Raw genomic sequence first — 16,583 nt, forward strand, 5'->3', positions numbered from 1 at the left:
CTGGTCGAAATCGAAGATATAAATGGTTACAGGCCTAGTCAAGATTACCGACACCTTGACTTATGAACTTGTTAATTCATAGCATCATATCACTCAAGTTCTTTGATCAAGACTGATTAGTCTCCAAAGAAACACGCTTATCCGGCTTACCTTATCGCAGGTGAATGTAATCGGAAGCCTTTTCTGGGTGTCTTGATGAAATGACTTCAAAACTCGACTTAATTGAATCAAAGTTCGGTTATCATCCCTCCTCTATTTTTCTCTCGTCGACTGGGTATACATTCCTTCATAACCTGCTTGAATTAACAGTTAACTAACTGGGATGCCAAATTTAGGTGGAAAATGTTGTACTGTACAAGCAATGGAGATTTGCAAGACTTTGCAGGCGTTGACCATGGTGTCCGTGTCCGGTGTATCCCGGGCCTCTTCACCGTTAGCCGGTAGTTTACCGTTGCAACCGAATGAAAGTGAACTGTTAGACACGTCGTTGTGACCTGAATGCTGTTTTGTCACTTTCTAGCTGTTGAGACAATGGATATTCAGCCTATTGTCAACATTGCGACGCTACTATCACGGGAGGCTGCAGAGAGCGTTACTGCATTGTTGTACAAACTTGTCTCTTCCCCATCCGCATCACACAATAATAAGTACACTTCCGTATTTGGCCTCGGGGTTCTCTATTTAATTTTGGTTATGGAAGTTGGTACGTAGTTATGTGACCATCGTAGAGGAATTGCGATTACGATCTTGTTAAAAATCCTGTTTTATGCACATCAATTATGTACAATATTTTCGTAAATGAAGCTTCAGTTAATTAGTTGTCAAGTGTTTAGGGTGTTTAATGTTCATCGTACTAAGTAAATTTCGTGTTCTACAATTTAAAAGTAGTATGGGAAAGAGCTGCAAGGTTTGACTGTTTCTTTTCCAGCTTTAATTAAACACGACGTTAAAATTGTTATTAAAAAGATGCTCTCTAACCTCTGTGCTAATCTAAAGGATAATCGATTGTTTGTTTACACTCGATTATCCTTTTCGTGAAGGCATATTCTTCAAACCTTCCCTTTGAGCGTTCTCAAAGATTTTTGATTTATTTTGTAGTTGATTAATTCTCTTCTACCGGATCAACCACAAGATTATACATAAACATATCGTGAATATTTTTTACCCAACTCATTGTAATCTTCAAGAAATGTTCACGTTCCCACAAAATCTTATGTTTGAAAGCGATATATTTTTACCTTCGCAGAATGAAGGGTACGACGTGTATACCATGATTTAGCCGAAAGGTTTTGAAGTGAGCCTTATCTCGACATGTGATGGGCCTTGAGTTAAAAGTAACATTAATCGTCATTCTCATCACCCGTTGTAAAAACCACAGGAAAATGAAAAACATCTGTATCCTAAGTTCTAAATCCGCATCACATTAACCATTCACATTTGGTTACTAAATGTAGCTGTACCGGGAATCGACAAGTTTTTTTGGGGAGCAAAATAGTATTTACCATAGCAAAAATCGCACAAATAAAGAGACAAAACGAAAGGGAAGGTTATTGGTGCGATATCGTGTCTTGTAGCACTTAACCCAAAAAGCGAAGGAGTGGAGACCTGTCTACTAGCTACTGATAGGTTGTAAGTGGCAGAAGAACGGCACTTTGACGGGAGGAGCGCCACTTGCATAGTTTCCTCAAAGAACTAGAGAAAGTTTTTAAGATTTACATCTCTAAAGAAGATAAGGTTGGAACGTAAGAATGGCTAATGGTTGAAAAGTAGTATGGATGAGAGTTGTGTTTTACACGAACTGAGTCACTGTTAGTAGATGGTTCTACCGAATGGGTTTGGTAAACATTGTGTTTAGTTAACCAGTTCAAACAATCGTTTACAGGTCCATCCCGTTTAGTAAAAACCTGTTATCATGCAATAGTGGCAACTCAACTCTTTTTCAATTAGTTTCCTTGGTCAAACAACGCTTAAGTAGCTATGATATGAACGGAATAAATACTAAACCGCATTCTGTAACAGTTACTGGTGATTAAAAGATCACAAAGTCGCGACAACAGTGCGTTTAAACGTAACTTGGCACCAAACACATAAATACTTCAAATGTTACGTTTAGGTGAGATATCCACTTGCAGTAAGGTTATTTCATATAGCTTTTATTGCAGGGAGTTATCATAATAATACATAGACATTGGGTCACTGAAATGTCAAATATAGTCTAAAATAGTCATGCGATTGAGCTCATCTTGAAAATGAACGAGCATTTGACATAAAACCACATTAGGACAGGACGACGTCTGTTGGGCCAGCTAATATCTTATTCAGGTGTTAAAGAGTTGTGATTACTGGACGATCGGTGGAATTTGAACATGGGACTCGAGGGCTTATGTTCTACGCTCTTAACACCTTTACTTTTCCTATCATTAAATTACTGATTTACATGATATTATAGTCTTGTACGATTCTAAATTTTCTGTCAGTTTGACTGTAGCCTGTAGATGTCTAGATGCGGTGTATAGACCTACTTGAGCTGTAGGCACCCTGGAGACAGCATGTAATGTCACGGTCCGTTACACGTGAGGTCGAGGTTGTAGGTCAGTGGAGGCACCTTCTCTGGTACAAACACTAGGCCATTGACTTTGGCCCCATCTCATCTTACTGTAAACCTGATTTGTGTTCAAGTTCGGTTACGTTTCAGTGCGCGAATATCGACAGTTTTATGTTCTTGTATGGATAATATTACAGTGAAAATGGATAACATGTTATATGAATGAATATGGGATATTTCATCGATGCGTATTACAGTTGTATGCCAAATGTTATTTAACCTTTTGAGTTCGCCGTAAAATTCATGAGAACATTCGCTTGCACAAAAGTAACATAGACTTATTTATCTAAGTAAATATTCAATGTACCGAGTTTAGAATATCTAATAGACTGTCTAAACTGACACAGTTAGTCAGGCTAACTAGGGTCCGTTACCCAGCTAATTATCTTCCACACGCTAACATGCCTATTTGCCCGGTCAACATTACTGCACCTAACTACCACTACGATATTTGAGTGACGTTACTTAATGATACGGTAAAAAAAAAACTCGAGAATAAAGTATTAATTTGGTCTGTTAGATAAGTATATTTATCTTGATTTGGAAACAAATCAGACGGGGTTTTTCAATATAAGGACTCATAATTGCCTATACTCCAAGAATTTCAGGAATATAAGATCATGTACCAGTTATTAATGTTATTAAAAATCACTCATTGATTAGAATATTGGAATTTTCTAATAAAATACCACCTGTGGTAGTTGATTTCATACAGTACTTCAGAGACAGAAGTGGATTGGGGCTCTTAAGGAAAATGTTGCTATCTAAATTGAATTTTCTATATTATCTACATTTTCGTCGTAATTGATGAGATTTAATTGTATCAATATTTATAAGTTGTCATTTTAGTGGGCATGACAAATGAGTTTGGTAAAAAAAAAAAATTGTTCTAGTCTAGATACTCCCTTATCAACTTATCCTTGTGGTCTGTGGACCAGTCGAAGGTGATATTTATGTTTGTGTCTGTATGATGGGTGTTGAGTGCGTGTTGATTTTTACTATTCATTTTTCTTTTACAACTTAAAAGAATTAAAAACTGTATTTAGCAAAATACAACTATTTAAAAGCTCTTGATTTTAGTCATGTATAAAAGATAATTGCACGTTGGAAAATGTATACTAAAATAAGAGACTAACAGTCGTTAGACTTAGCGATGGTACGATGTCTACTTGCAGTGTACAAAGTCAAATTTTATATTCAATATCTACGTATTTTCTTTTTAATCTTGATTATGACAAAAATTTAAGTTTGATGCATAATTTACTGAAGTTTTATACACTGGGACACTTTACAAATTGACATCCTCTCGCGAACCAGAGCTAACTAACCTGTTTATTTCTTTGTTCCGCGGACAAATGATAATTTATTTTTGTAAATCGGCCTAGTTTACTTTTCACGGTTTTTGCCGGCCAATGTAAACAATGTAAGCGGTAAAGCGCACGTGCACCTGGGCTAACGGACGGCCGCATACCGCCAACTTTCTCCATCACCTCTCGGGACTATTAGAATATAGCTTTCTCTATAAGGAAAAACTGTAATATAAATCAGAGTATGCATTCTTTTGGCCAATCAATTCCCTGATAGCCTGCCATTAGACCACTGCTGGTTTTAGTGGGGGCGTTCCCGAATTTTACATCTCTCTTAGGAGCGAAAGAGACAGGAATTGTAGGATATGTCTAGTAACACCATTGTTATATAGTTTACAATGCTTGAATTCAATTGAAATATGAATATAACCTTAGAAGGCCTTGATTTTTGTGACTTGGGGACTTGAACGATCGGTTATTACTGAAGGCATCTGGACTTTAATAAACTAATTGTTGTTTACTGGTATTTTAATAATTTTCCCATTATAAACATATTATATTCTCTGCGCGCTTATCCTTAGTTCACTATATCCTTTTTTCTTGGATTCGACAAATTAATTTATAAAGCGTATTTTTTACTTGTTTGGTGACTTTAATGGGTGGATATAAATGAATGGTTGGGTATATCTGGATTACTAATTCACATGTTGTAATTAGTTTGAGATGTTGTTGGTGGTGTTCGGAATGCAATCACATGTAAAATATAATCAAGCACTTTTCATGACGCTAACTGAGGAGGGTATTTATATCCTCGTTTGTAACGATATTATACATTTGGATAGCTTTCCCTTAATGTGATGAAAGTTGAAACCCTGTTCTATTTGTGGATATATCCGGCATTACAAGACTAGCCCTGGCGATTGACTTAAAATTTGAAGCTTTGTTTTGTGTCCAGATACGTTCCTGAAGACTGATGACCACAAATCAGTATTTTTTATCTTATTGTAGGGTAAATCAAACATCGAGTTACTCTTTGTTACTAATACCGGGGAACAACCAATCAAGTTTATAACCGAATCGTTTTATTTAGTAAAAATGTTTTCAAATTTGGTTAAATGTGAAAAAAAAACTATAAAAATAGTTAAGATCACAATGCAGTTTACTCATACAGGACATTAACATGAAAGTCTTCAGTTAATTTGAAACTATTATTAAGTATTTTTAATCCACGTAATGGAAATGTAACATACACGTAACACTTTGTAAGCAATAACTTTTTATCAAATTGTTTCATGGGTCAGTGTGAAGCTTAAGGAAATATTAAAATTGAAATTGAATAATAATAGCGTGAACAGCAAGTGTGACAGTTTGCGTTTAACAAATATTTCTTTGTTGTCATGTTGGTAATTGAATTGTAACCTGCATGTGAATGTTTAGAGTATTTGTATTTTTGTTTGAAGATTGTCATAACTCTATTTTTCTTCAGAAATCTGAGTTTTGTCATAATTTGTTATTGAAATATTAAACAGTGTCGGTTTCTAACATTACGTCGACTGTAAACAGCAATAACCCAGAGTTTATGATGAGGACCGCGCGTTCCATTAAAAAATAAAAGAACATTACTCTGTTGAAACAATTGCAGTATAAATAGAGAACACCCAGACCCAGTGTCCCACAAAGGAGGCGGCATTTCGTGACAGTGTTATTACCTCTCTCAGGTGCGAGTGAGAGAGAAACAGGCGGATCCGTGGGTAAGGAGACGGAGTCAATGAGTCACTTACGGATACCGTGAGGAAAGTTCTCCGGTACTTCCGCCACCAGTGGTTGTGGTATGTGGGAGTGAAACAGAGGTTTGGTAATCTGTGGGACCAGAGTGTGTCCGGGATCTGGCTGGTTTATGAAAACCCGTTGATTATCACAGACCTGTTGGTGGTATTGCTGGACTTCATCAATGGTTTTATGAGGGGGAGGACTCATGGCCATGACACGTCAACCGAAGCTTGTCAACCGATTTTACTTTAATATAGTAAATAAATAGTTTAGATCTATTTTATGATACCGTCAAGTCATTAAGTCAAGTCAAGTTAAGCATTCGTAAGTTGGAGGTTTATTAGCTATTAAGTAAACAATATTGTTCTCTTATTCGTATTCTGACTTCAATTCTCTAAGAAAAGCTATACTGTACAACATTACATCTTGCCATGATAGAATTTAAAAAATCAACTGAATTCACAATACCATTTTAACTACTCGGACCCTCTAGATTCTTCTTATGAGGCTAATTGTGCTTCAAAAGCCGCTCCGTTCCCCGCATCGGCAGTTAGGTAATGTTTCTGCACGTAGTGTTTGATGTGGGATGGATACCACCTTTCATTACTTGTGATGTTGTCATTACGAATTAAATTGGCATTTTGCCCTGGCCCTTGTGACCTAATCACTTTTCTACTTCTAAAAATTACGTTTTTAGGAAAAACGATACTGAAATTTTGAGACCCTCAATTTTTTAACATCTTCTCTTTGACCCAACACGACCCAAATCATTTGCTCATCAATGTTTACTGATAGTTTTATTTTCCATTACGCTTGTTTGTCAAATAATATTTTGCATGTGGGATTTTTAATGTTTTAACACCCTCTATAAACCTTTTTGAAAAAATATCATTTTTCACTCTAGAGAACCTCTGCGTTATTTCCTCATTTTGCAATACCCCTGGATACCCCAGTTCTGGAAGATGAACGATCTTATTTTGCAAGGCTTAGAAGCCTGACCAATTTCTGGACAGAGTTGGAACAATAGCTACTTGTTAGAACAGTACAGGTGATGCTGCGGGGTTATGTAAAGCAGAAAGTAGGCCTGACAAGTGGATTACGTGCCGGAAGCGACCGTGCCAGAAGCGACCCAGCAAAAATCGTGCCAGAAGCGACCCTGGTAGTAGCGTGAGTGCCACTAGCGACCCATTGTTTGATAAAGGATTTTACAATGTTTTGTTCAAATCGGTGTTAATGGCTTATAAACAAATCCTATTCTTGTTATAGTAATATGTACCACCTGGAAGAGCCCAATATTCGCCTAAAGAGCTGTTTTAGCATCTCTATTTACCAGCTGCTAGCATAGTCTCGAGTTATGTGTGGTAACTTAATCAAACAATTTTTCTTAAATTTTTGTCATTTTATAAGAGCCAAATATAATCTATTAACTTATCTTTTCTTTATTTTTCAATTTATTAAATAAATATGTAAATTTGAGATGGTGGATGTGTGTTTGTATAGGTCTACTACTTAATCGCACGGGAACCACTCAAAAGATCTAAATAAAATTTCACATGGAGGTAGTTTATCAAATATAATCAAAATAATGTTTATTTCAGTAAGTAAAATACTATGTTACAATACTTTGTCAGTACATATTTTATAATTATGCCATAGTTATGTAATAATATACTGACATAGTCATTAAATATGAAATTCCTCTCACATAGGCTACTGCCCGTGCGTGAGAAATTTCCTCTATCAGTAAATAAATATTCTAAATTGAAAAAAATAGATATATATATAAAACAATAGCTGGCCCGACAGACGTCGTCCTGTCCTAATGTGGTTTTATGTCAAATGCTTGTTCATTTTCAAAATTCAAAAAGCAGAAACCATTCGAATCGTCAAACTTTGGATTTTTGCTACTAGCCTGTTTGGAGATAGTGGCTTCTTGGAGTTTAATGAAGTTGACGTGTTAACAATTGTTAACATATTATGTTTGGATTAGGATTTGAAATAGATAGTTGGACTCTTTCTTCAACGTCCTACCCGTTGTAAAGCGTAGGCCTAATTACAACAGCTTGTTATTATTATTGTTATTGTTATTTTATTGTATTTCATTACGTTTAAAATGGCCCTCCGATGTTTATAAATGATTCCTTCCCTTCCCCCTAATTTACTGCATAATAGAAGTAATTGTATTTCCAAAACATATTTCGAAATATAGGTCTCATTGAAAGACCTAGACCCGGGACCTATTTTATTTTTCGTTTTGATGCCCCGAGAGAGCAAAAACACCATTCGTAAAAAATATATGTAATTTGTAATTTAAGTAATTTGGTTATAATTCATTTCCATTCTAGCTCCTGAGCTGCAATATTCAATGTGATAAATAGGTTTACATACGTTATAATCCGACAAACAGCTCAAATAGTAGGTTGTTTACATGTTTCGGCTTGTATCCGCCATTGTCAAAACATTGCAGTTGGAAAAAAATACTTATCATTGTTTACTAATGTCTATAAACTTTCACACCCACATACACGAACGAATAAAAAAATAAATAGGCCTATTACCATAAATGCACCTGGAGTCTACAAACTGTTATAGTTTGCTCATTTTATTTATGGATATGTGTTGGTAAATGTATACTCGTATGAATTATATGATACAATTTACATAAAAACTATTATTTCTTCCCCAAGAGGGAATAAATTTAGTCTGCAGGACTGCTGCGCGGGAGTACTTTGTTATGTATTTAATGTGACAGCAAATCGTTTTAATGGTTTTATAGTGAAATTCTGTTTAGTTTTTGTTAAGAATATAAGTTGAATCGGCGTTAATGTATACTCGCCTCCCGCTCCAAATTCTTGGGTCGCTAGCGGCACGGTAGAAAATTGGTGGGTCGCTAGCGGCACGGGTCGCTTCTGGCACGGTCGCTTCTGGCACGACACCGACAAGTGGGTTAGGCCGTGCGACGAGCCGGAACTTCGTACTTTCATCCGGCTATCCTCTGAATTGGGAATATCTTTGTCGAAGACCAAGTAAAACCAAACAGTTAGCTTGTACTGAAGTGTGTTATCGCCCTCAATATTTATGTTTCAAGATGGAGCCCTCGGATCAGTTTATCTGAATACGTGTGAAGGAAATTCCCATTGTAACTTCAGAACCCTTACATTTTACTTGCCAAACTATAGCTAGCATCTGATCTGACTGGAATAGCAAGATGAAAATGAAACAAATGTTGGTTAGAACTATATAAATACAAACCCACCTCCCCTTGAGATTTCAAAACAGCTAAAGTCTCTGAATCGACATAACAATGTAGATGTTCAGAATAACTGACCGTTTCAGTCTTGGTGCAAGATGGGATGGGTGGGAATTAATTGCGCCAACTGACCTAAGTCTGTAGTCAGGTATTTTTGAATTGCGCGAACTACTCCCGGGAGCCACCATGCGCTTGATCGGAGCCACCAAATACGTCCATTAACAGCACCAAGTAGTTGTCTTCTTTGACTGTATAATTGAGTAGGTTAGGTTAAGTTAGGTTAAGTTTGGTTAGGTTAAGTAAGATCAGATTAGGTTAGGATGATATGTAAACAAGGACATTCCTTCTGTCGGCAACTCACCGCAACCTAGCTTGGACTTGGCGCAACTAAGGAACATTTTTTGGGACCCTTAGAGGGCTTGGCGCAATTAAGGTACTCTTTGGCTCAATTAATGCACGACCGATGGAATCACCTGTCCATTGCATCTGGCTATGTCCTGAAGATAACAATCTTTTCACTGCACAGCCTGAATATGGCTCAAATATAGGAACTAAACATAGCTCCCACAACTTTGGATTACCTTAATGTTTATGTTAATATTGTGTTTATATTACCTTAATGTTGGCAATTCTAAGACTAACTACCAACATAAACACTATCACGGTGTTAAGGGTAACACCTTGTCTAAACACTATAACAAGGCGTGCTTTTTCAACCTCCCAGATGACTATCATCAGAGCAGTTACGAACCACTAATAAAGTTGAAGAATAGCTTCATTTTTTACAAGTTAGAGGCTACTTTCTGAAAGCTTTGTCTACTTATCCACAAGAAAGGCTAACAGCCAATATTATTTCTTTCGGGAGAATATAACGGAAACCGTGAGCTATTCAGGAGTAGAAGCAGACTGTATGATTAACAGCTGTCAATGTTCTTCAGACGATTTGTTTTCTAGTATTAGTCGCGGGTTTCTAATAACTGTTTTCGCGGGAAAGAAAAGCGCAAGTGGCGAACAACGGCGGTTTGAATGCGGTTCTTGACCGGGAAAGGCTTTATGAGTTTTTGCCTAATGCGGCTCTGACAGAGGACGTTTCTATCGAGTCTAGGCAAGAACTTTCTTCGATTTTCAAGATGGCGGCTTCAATGCGTTCATCACAGGAACGGTCGGAGATCACTATCATCATTGAGTATTGGATACTGAAGTTGTATTGATGGTCAAAGCTATAATTTAATCTCTTTTTTGAACAAATGGAAAATCATTTTTAAATGTCACAAGGCTAACAGACTGTTAACTTGCATGTCAAATTTATTTATGAACAGACAACGTGGAATGTGGTTGGTAATGTTGTAGACTGCTGTTAATCAATGAATTTCGCATTGAAAAAAGATAAGTAAACATCCCATGCATTGGTGAATTTAACTTTTAGTAAGATTTCCTCAGTAACTTTCAATAAGGCAGACATAATTCAGAGAAGCGTCATTGCTCTGTATATAATTAAAAGTATTTAACTGATTAGATGCATTTGACACCATTGAATGGCATAAAGTATTCAATACTTCGTTAGCGACGCATATCATTAATATAACCATACGTTTTTTGAGTTAACTGTCTGTAACCTCGTTTATAGATGAGCATTGAGTTCCACTCTTGAGGTTATCTGTAAATTTTTCAGACTTATATTGACTAATAACATGCACTGACAGTAGTAAGTTATTGCCCTACTTTGAATTAATGATGTTCATAAAGTATATTGATTTGATAAAATTACAAGTTAGGATCTAAACAGATTTTAAACTATACTATTCTCAGTATCAATTTTCAATGTCTATACGATATGCACGTAAACAAAACGTTAAGTTACAGTGTTGTGTACTATGGATATGATCTATATTTACAGTATTTGATATTTAATAAAGTGTTATGGAAGATGTGAATTTAGTTAAGATTACAAATTAAACTGTAAACTGAATGCTGACCAGTTTGCAATTAAAGAGTGTAAGCCTAATCAACCAAAGCCAAAGTATAACCCCAAACGTATAAGTATTTAAGTATAACTTATATCGTCTTACCACCCGTATTTAATGTAAATGTTAACTGTGTAAGTTAGATTGTACACAGTCTTTATTAACTACAACTCATGCATTTCAACGTTTAAAACATTTATAAATTGTTAAAGTTTACAAATTATATATTTTTTTTAAACTCTTTTTATATTTAAAAAAGTGTTACTATTAAATACTGTGTAAACATATACAGAAATCTAAAAAGTATATTATGCAATCTAAGAACAACCAGGAATATAAAATCAGGGTGGACCTTACACTAATCATAATTTGATTTAAACTATGCCATTATTTAATTATACAACTTTATAAAATAACAGTGATGTTTGTTTAGACATTTATTCGTATCTAAAAGACGGTATACTATTTGTCCAAATCAGAACTACGCGAATGAAGCGAAAGTCAACATCATCACAATTTTACTGTATTCTTTATAGGGAATACCAGTGTTTATTAAATCTTCATTCATATAACTATTTTCGTTTTAGTTGCTATTTCGGAATATACTAAAGTTATTCCAACCATTATTGTAAATGGAAAATAATTAATTATTGTTCAACAGTTATTTGATAATATAAAATACATTTTCGCTAAAATATTTAATATTTTTTTTACTTATAATACTAACATAATATTAACATATTAATGCTAAAATAACAAAAAACTGTAGTAATAAGAAGAAATTTATTCTCGTTTTTTGTATTTTTATAGTGCAATTATTATTTAATTACGTAACCTTTTAAAATAACATTGTTTGTTAAAATATAAATAAATCCATACAAACTGTATACCATTTTGACCGTTCAGGACTATGAAAAATAAGACGGAAGTTTAACTAATATTCAATTCATTTTTTTTTTTAATTACGTAACCTTATTTAATATTATTTTATAAGGCCAGTTAAGATAAAAACTATTTAAAATATAGCATTAACAGTTAGGTGACGTACCTGAGTGCGGAGTAGTCCTATAGCAGTCGCGACGCTCTGTCGTTTGGTCGACTGCTGGCCCTGAACCTGACTTTTATACATTGACCTACTTCTGGTCATCCTTCTCTCTCTAATCCTTCCTACCTCTTCTCTCTCTTCCTCTCTTCCCCGGCGGAATGTCCGTCAGCCTCTTTCACATAACCCTTCCTTTATCAATGGCGAATCACCGGGTGGGAAGTACTTCCTGGTGGTGTAGTGGAGTGGAGTGTTTGTGGGGGTTACTGTTTAAAATAGGGGTCTTTTTAGTTTTTGGTTGTGAAAACGAAGGGAAAAAGAATTGGGTATGGATGTTGAAAAATCGGAAATGTACTTAAAATAAAACTGACTGCAAAATATTATTTTTTATTAGTGTTTTATATGGTATTGTTATTGGCCCTGGATGCTGAAAAAAAGCGTAAAATCTGAAGCCTATTTTGATGTCTTTGGTGGAAGAATAGGGATAAGTTTATCTGTCTTGTGTGAGAATAAATTATTCATTAAAAACTATAGTTATGATTTTTTTTTAAGTTGGGAGATTGTAAAATAACAAGTTATAATGTGTAAACATAAGAACCTACTTTACATTTTATCGAATAGAATGATGCCTTAAAATTTTCGTTAACCATACATGGGTGACAAATCTGATAGAAGGTATTTTTTTTTTATCCAAGCTATATTTATTATTTGCTATATTTGTGTCTATAACGCTGATTAAGATGATTTTTTAATCGTAGCGTAACGTGCATTGCTTTTACTATCTTACGTTTAAACCTGCTACAACTAACATTCGACTTTCAAAATCGTTTATTGGTTATTGTTTTTAAATTGTTATAAAAATTATATTGCCCTTTTAATTAGTAAAACATAAACATTTTGTTTCAGGTTCCTCCCGGTTGAAATGTTGGATTCTAATTAGGTGAGTACATTGACATTAACGAATTGCAATCATTCAAACTAGGTGGCAGGATAATGTTCATGTTGGTGAAATAATCAGACCCCTAACAATGCTAAACTAATTGACGAAATGGATATTTACATGGCCTATTTGACAAAATGTTATACAATTGATCCCCTCTTCCAAATTCAAATACTTGTCCTGAATGAATGTATTTTATTTTATTTAAACTCTTAAGCTTTTATTTTATTTTTACAAAATACAATTTGTTCTTGTAATCTCACCCACACAAAAGATTGATACGTCCACAACCTGACGGCTGTCTGCGATGATGCAGTTCCTGGGAAGAAAGTGGATACGCTTTCCTTTCGTTCATAGATCTACTCTACACAGACTGTCAGAGTTGTATTGCCTTGATGATCTCTGTAACACTCACGCAATATACGGAAAATCAGTTGATTTATTATATTTTATGAAAGTTAAACTTCGGGGCCATTCCTGCTTTTTCGTTTAAAGATGTACAAACCCCTCTTTTAAGTGAGTTTATTTTTAACTGTGTCAGTAAATTTCAAAAAATTCAATTATTATAATTCAATTGTTTGGTTAAAACTTTTCTCTGTGTACTTGCAGAGTATTTACGATGTATACATAAAAAACAATAATAATTTGGTAATACAAATTATGAACAATAAGAGTTAAGAGACTTAAGAGTTAAGAGTAACAGTAACCTTCTCACGAGCTCCCCCTATTTTTGTGGATTATGAATTAGATTTCGCTATAGATGTAATGTTTATTTTCTAAATATCTGTTAATTGAAACACCTTTGCATGTTTTAAGGTAAGTTCTTTGATTATAATTGTACTGTGTGGAGAATATTTAATAAATATATCTTTTCCATTATATCTGCGTTTGATTGTATTCATACCTTTTTTCCATTGATAACAACGAGTATAGTTTGTTAGGCCTTAAAATGTATTGAGCATTAAAAACTTTACATTATGTTTAGTTGTTATTTTCTTCAGGTTTAACTTGCTGAAGTTTTGAAACTTAACTGAAAACAAATTTGAAGTAAATTTGAAATATAAGAATAAACAAAATATAAGCTTTATTTAAGTGGTTTTGATTTTGATTTTATGAAAATCATGCTTCGTACCATTCCTAATTTGCAGTTTAATGATATATTGACCACCCTTTTCACTGAACATCGAGATCTGTAATCGTATTCTGAAGACAGGTTTTATGAAACCAGAAAGATGTCAAAATTAGCACGAAAAACGGACAACTTAACTCAAGCTTGGAACAGTCAAATTGTAGATAACAAACCAATAGAAACAAGTGAAAACTTACAAAATTACTAAACGTCAATCAACACTGTCCACTTTACGTAGGCCTGGGCCTACTTAACAACGTCACTGGTCAAAAATCTTAAAACTAGTTTTTAACGAGTCCGTGATTTCAATGACAATAACTACAACAACTCAAATTTAATATTTGCCAAAAAATAGTTTTACACATAGGCCATCTTAACCTAGGTAGTGTGCAAAAATACCTAAAGAGTACAAAGTATATTTTTCAATTCAAAACGCAAATAGTTGGATAGTACAGCCAAATAGTACAGCCTTTATTACTACAGCTTATCTATCAGCTTATCATATTGTGGTTTACTATTTGGTGTCATCAAACGTTGCCTTATTATTTTCTAAATTCGAAGTGTGGGATATAAAAGACATTTAGCTCAGTGTGGGCAAACGTTCACATGATCATGCTAATGTCAATGGCTAAATCACATAGAATCTGTATACAACATAGACCCAGTGCCATCAACTCAATCATAGTCAGTTAGTGGTTTAGTTACCATGTAACAGTAATCCACATATTTTGCCGAATAAATTTACAGTCTTCGGTAGGTAAAATCTTTAGTTAATTCAATAGATTCAATGAATTTCATTGATGAACATTATTTTACTTCGTCATCGTCAGTGTATGGATTTTAAGGTATGTTTGTAGATGATGAATGTTGGAAGATTTTACGTGGACGTTTTCTATCTTTATATCACGAATTTAAAACTATAACATTCCAATTTAACCCTCTATTTGAAAATTATATATAGAGTCATAAAAAAAATTAACCAATTAAATATGTATCCTCAATTAAGAAAGATATATTTCCTGATCAACGCCCTATAAATTTCCGGACCTTAAAACACATATAATGTTTTAAATATATTACAATAGGACGAAAAAATACTTGAAGTAAACAAGTTTAACATTTTAAAATGTTAATTTTAAACTAAACCAAGTGGTTTAATTGAGTTTTCCGCAAAACAGTAGTTTCTATAGTTGGTCTTCAATGTTTTAAACTAAAATCTTTGTTACATTTTCTGACTTTATATCTGTAATACACCGTCGAATCGTACACAGGCTATGGTTGTAATAAAAATGGACATACTACAATATTTCGAAGGAATGTTGTGTAGGGCGCGCGGGTGACAACGCCTCCAAGCTGCTAGGATCGCGATTGTACAGATTTTTACGCACAACATGCCACTTTCAAGGATCGCTGCAGTGAGGTAGTGACTAGTGATACAGTAATTAAACGGATTCACTTTCTCTACTTCGTCGTCAGATACCGCTTCAGTGCTCACGTGTACAGCTGGTGTGTTTGTGTGTATGTGTGTAGCCTACACACCATTACATAGTATCTTTGACTATTGGTAATAGAATATTATCAATAGTCAATGATACTATGTAATTAACAATTACTAATAGTCAAAGATAGTATACTTGTCTTCTTTTTTTCTAACAATTAGTAAAATCTTTTTTCTATGTTAATCTTCAAGCCACAGATCTGATAAGACCATGGAAGAAAAGAGTGTGAACTTAAGCCAATCAAAATTTAGTATATTAGTATATTACATTGGGAAGCATACTCCTCACTCTTATATGCGAATCTTAGTAGATATCAAGATTTTTCCTCGGTACAATTATTGCAGTACAGGGTGCTGGTACTATCCCACTAGAGACGCAGTTGCAGTCAGAGCTCAAGTTGAAGGCTGCTGAAGGTCGAAATGTCGGATGTAGGCTGATCTAACGGGACACTCACCTCGGCCTGCTCGTAGACACAGCAGGCAACACAAGCAACATCAGGCGACAACAGGCAACAGAACTACGAACTGCATTTGGCACAGACAATTATAAATATATTTTCAGCAACCCCGCCCCCTCATGATTAAATAATAAACTCACAAAAACTATCCAAACCCCAACAACCCACCCGGCCAACCATGAACCACACTCTACGACTACAGTGTTAGCAAAACGGGAGTGCCGATGGAGACCTGTGGGGGTGCGTGCGTTTGAAGGGACTTGACCTAGTCTCCATCGGAACTCCCGTTTTGCTAACACTGTAACCAACCTTACCCTAACCAGCTGCTATGGAAGGATTTCAATTCGTAACTACACCATTCTCGTAACATACACGTATGCAGCTACAATCCCTTCCCTATAATCCCTGCAACCCCTCTTATAGCTGAAGAGGACATGGTCCTCCTAGAACATTACCAGTAGGTGTTAAGCTCTCTGTAACTTCACGATTACGTCACGGCTTGCTGCTTTCGGGGACTTAAACTAAGTAAGCCATATGATCACATTCTACAAAAGGAAACATCAAATGAAAAACAATCAACACCAGACAACGACAATCCGCTTCAGTCCACTTCTAGTCAG

At 35.0% G+C, this 16,583-nt stretch overlaps 2 protein-coding genes across 3 annotated transcripts in view; one reads left to right on the forward strand and one right to left on the reverse strand.

Annotated features, from left to right (window-relative positions):
• The window catches only part of LOC128982142 (uncharacterized), a 28,560-nt gene extending 16,579 nt beyond the window's left edge, over positions 1–11,981 (reverse strand). For both annotated transcript variants that reach the window (XM_054401196.1, XM_054401195.1), the window contains exon 1: positions 11,945–11,981. The gene's annotated coding sequence lies outside the window, so the exon portion shown is untranslated. The remainder of the gene's footprint in view (positions 1–11,944) is intronic.
• Positions 1–13,507, forward strand: part of LOC128982140 (YLP motif-containing protein 1-like) — a 97,917-nt gene extending 84,410 nt beyond the window's left edge. The window contains exon 24 of the mRNA XM_054401193.1: positions 12,845–13,507. Within this exon, the coding sequence (XP_054257168.1) occupies positions 12,845–12,859 (15 nt within the window). The 3' untranslated portion in view covers positions 12,860–13,507. The remainder of the gene's footprint in view (positions 1–12,844) is intronic.
• The last annotated feature ends 3,076 nt before the right edge of the window (positions 13,508–16,583 follow it).

The sequence above is a fragment of the Macrosteles quadrilineatus genome, unplaced genomic scaffold (genome assembly GCF_028750875.1).
Source record: "Macrosteles quadrilineatus isolate MER2022 unplaced genomic scaffold, UCM_ALF_1.0 Scaffold_128__1_contigs__length_305072, whole genome shotgun sequence".
Lineage (NCBI taxonomy): Eukaryota > Metazoa > Arthropoda > Insecta > Hemiptera > Cicadellidae > Macrosteles > Macrosteles quadrilineatus.